The following is a 1,200-nucleotide window of genomic DNA, read 5'->3' as shown; positions in this document are numbered from 1 at the left end:
CGCTCTTCCTGGCATTCCAGTGCTCCTTAGAGGAGTTTGTGGTGTTAGAGCAGGACTGGAACCATGTGCAGGCTCCTGGAGCACGCACACACCGAGGGAGAGCTGCGCTTGAAGATTGAGGGTCATCTCTGCTACGGGATTCCGGAGGGGAGCAGCGCATCCCTCCCTTCTCTGCGGGGTTTCTGGAGGCTTTGTGTGGTGCGAGGGCTGCTCTCCTCCTGGAGCAATCCTGCAGCCAGGAATAAGACAAGAATCCTTATTTCCCTGTATTGGACCATTCTTCCCAGCAGGGAATCAGCTGGGATGCACAGGGCTGTCCCACTGCCTCGGCAGTGTCGGACCAAACGCATTCTGCTTCTCTAGGTACCACGGGGAGAAACTACCAACGTTCACCAAGGTGAAAAAGCCCCGGTGGGACGCTCCCATCCTCATCTCCACCATCTATGATGAACCCGACCCACAGGACAGCGGTGACCAGCTGCTGAGACGCCAGCCACCCACTGCCATGAAGTACAGGCGGGACATGGTGTTTGTCCGGGCGTCCCATGGTGCCCTGGAGAGCTCCGGTGCCCGGTGATGCTGAGCAGAGACTGTGACTGGTTCTGCTCCTGCCGAGCACAGGCTGGTTCCTGCTCTCGGTTTTGGAGCAGTGTTCATATCTTTAGTTTTGGAAGAAATATAGACTTGTTACAAAAATTGCCTTGGTGGGGTTTTTCCCCCAAACTGCACCATTCAAATGAGGGGGAATAATGCCGGTTCTGTTTGGTGGGAAGGGTGTTGCGTTCCTACAGTCTGACTGGCAGTTTAATGCCGATACTACCGGCTGGATCAGCCAAGCTTGTGTGCTAGGTCAGCCTAAAAAACCAGAGCTCGTAGTTCCCGGCTGCCTGAGACCCAGGGAAGGACAAGTACAGACAGGGCCAGCCGTGGCACGGTAACTGTCCTGCCGAAAGCTCGCTCCTGGCCCGCAGCTTGGCGTTGCTTGGGCGTGACGATCCCACGCTCCCGGGAGTAACTCAGTCGGGATGAAAGACTTATCCTGGCAGCCTCGGGAGGAATTCTGCGGGAGGCGTTTCCCTGCGGGTGGGTGTAGCGGGTGCTTCCTTCCACCACAGCTCTTCGAGGTGCTCTGTTTTCCCTGACGCAAGCACTCTTCCGAGGAAGGGGCCTTCATCCCGGTGACCCTGTACTGAGGGGTTA

The 1,200-nt window shown here is 57.0% G+C and overlaps 1 protein-coding gene across 1 annotated transcript in view; it reads left to right on the top strand.

The window, feature by feature from the left end:
• The window catches only part of GPATCH3 (G patch domain containing 3), a gene marked incomplete at its 5' end in the record, with an annotated part of 3,781 nt that extends 3,204 nt beyond the window's left edge, over positions 1 to 577 (top strand). The window contains one exon of the mRNA XM_010158001.1: positions 364 to 577. Coding sequence (XP_010156303.1) covers positions 364 to 577 — 214 coding nt within the window. The remainder of the gene's footprint in view (positions 1 to 363) is intronic.
• Positions 578 to 1,200: the final 623 nt, after the last annotated feature.

The sequence above is a fragment of the Eurypyga helias genome, unplaced genomic scaffold (assembly GCF_000690775.1).
Source record: "Eurypyga helias isolate BGI_N326 unplaced genomic scaffold, ASM69077v1 scaffold20728, whole genome shotgun sequence".
Lineage (NCBI taxonomy): Eukaryota > Metazoa > Chordata > Aves > Eurypygiformes > Eurypygidae > Eurypyga > Eurypyga helias.
Note: the sequence above shows the minus strand (reverse complement) of the source record. Positions and strands in the feature narration are given on the sequence as shown.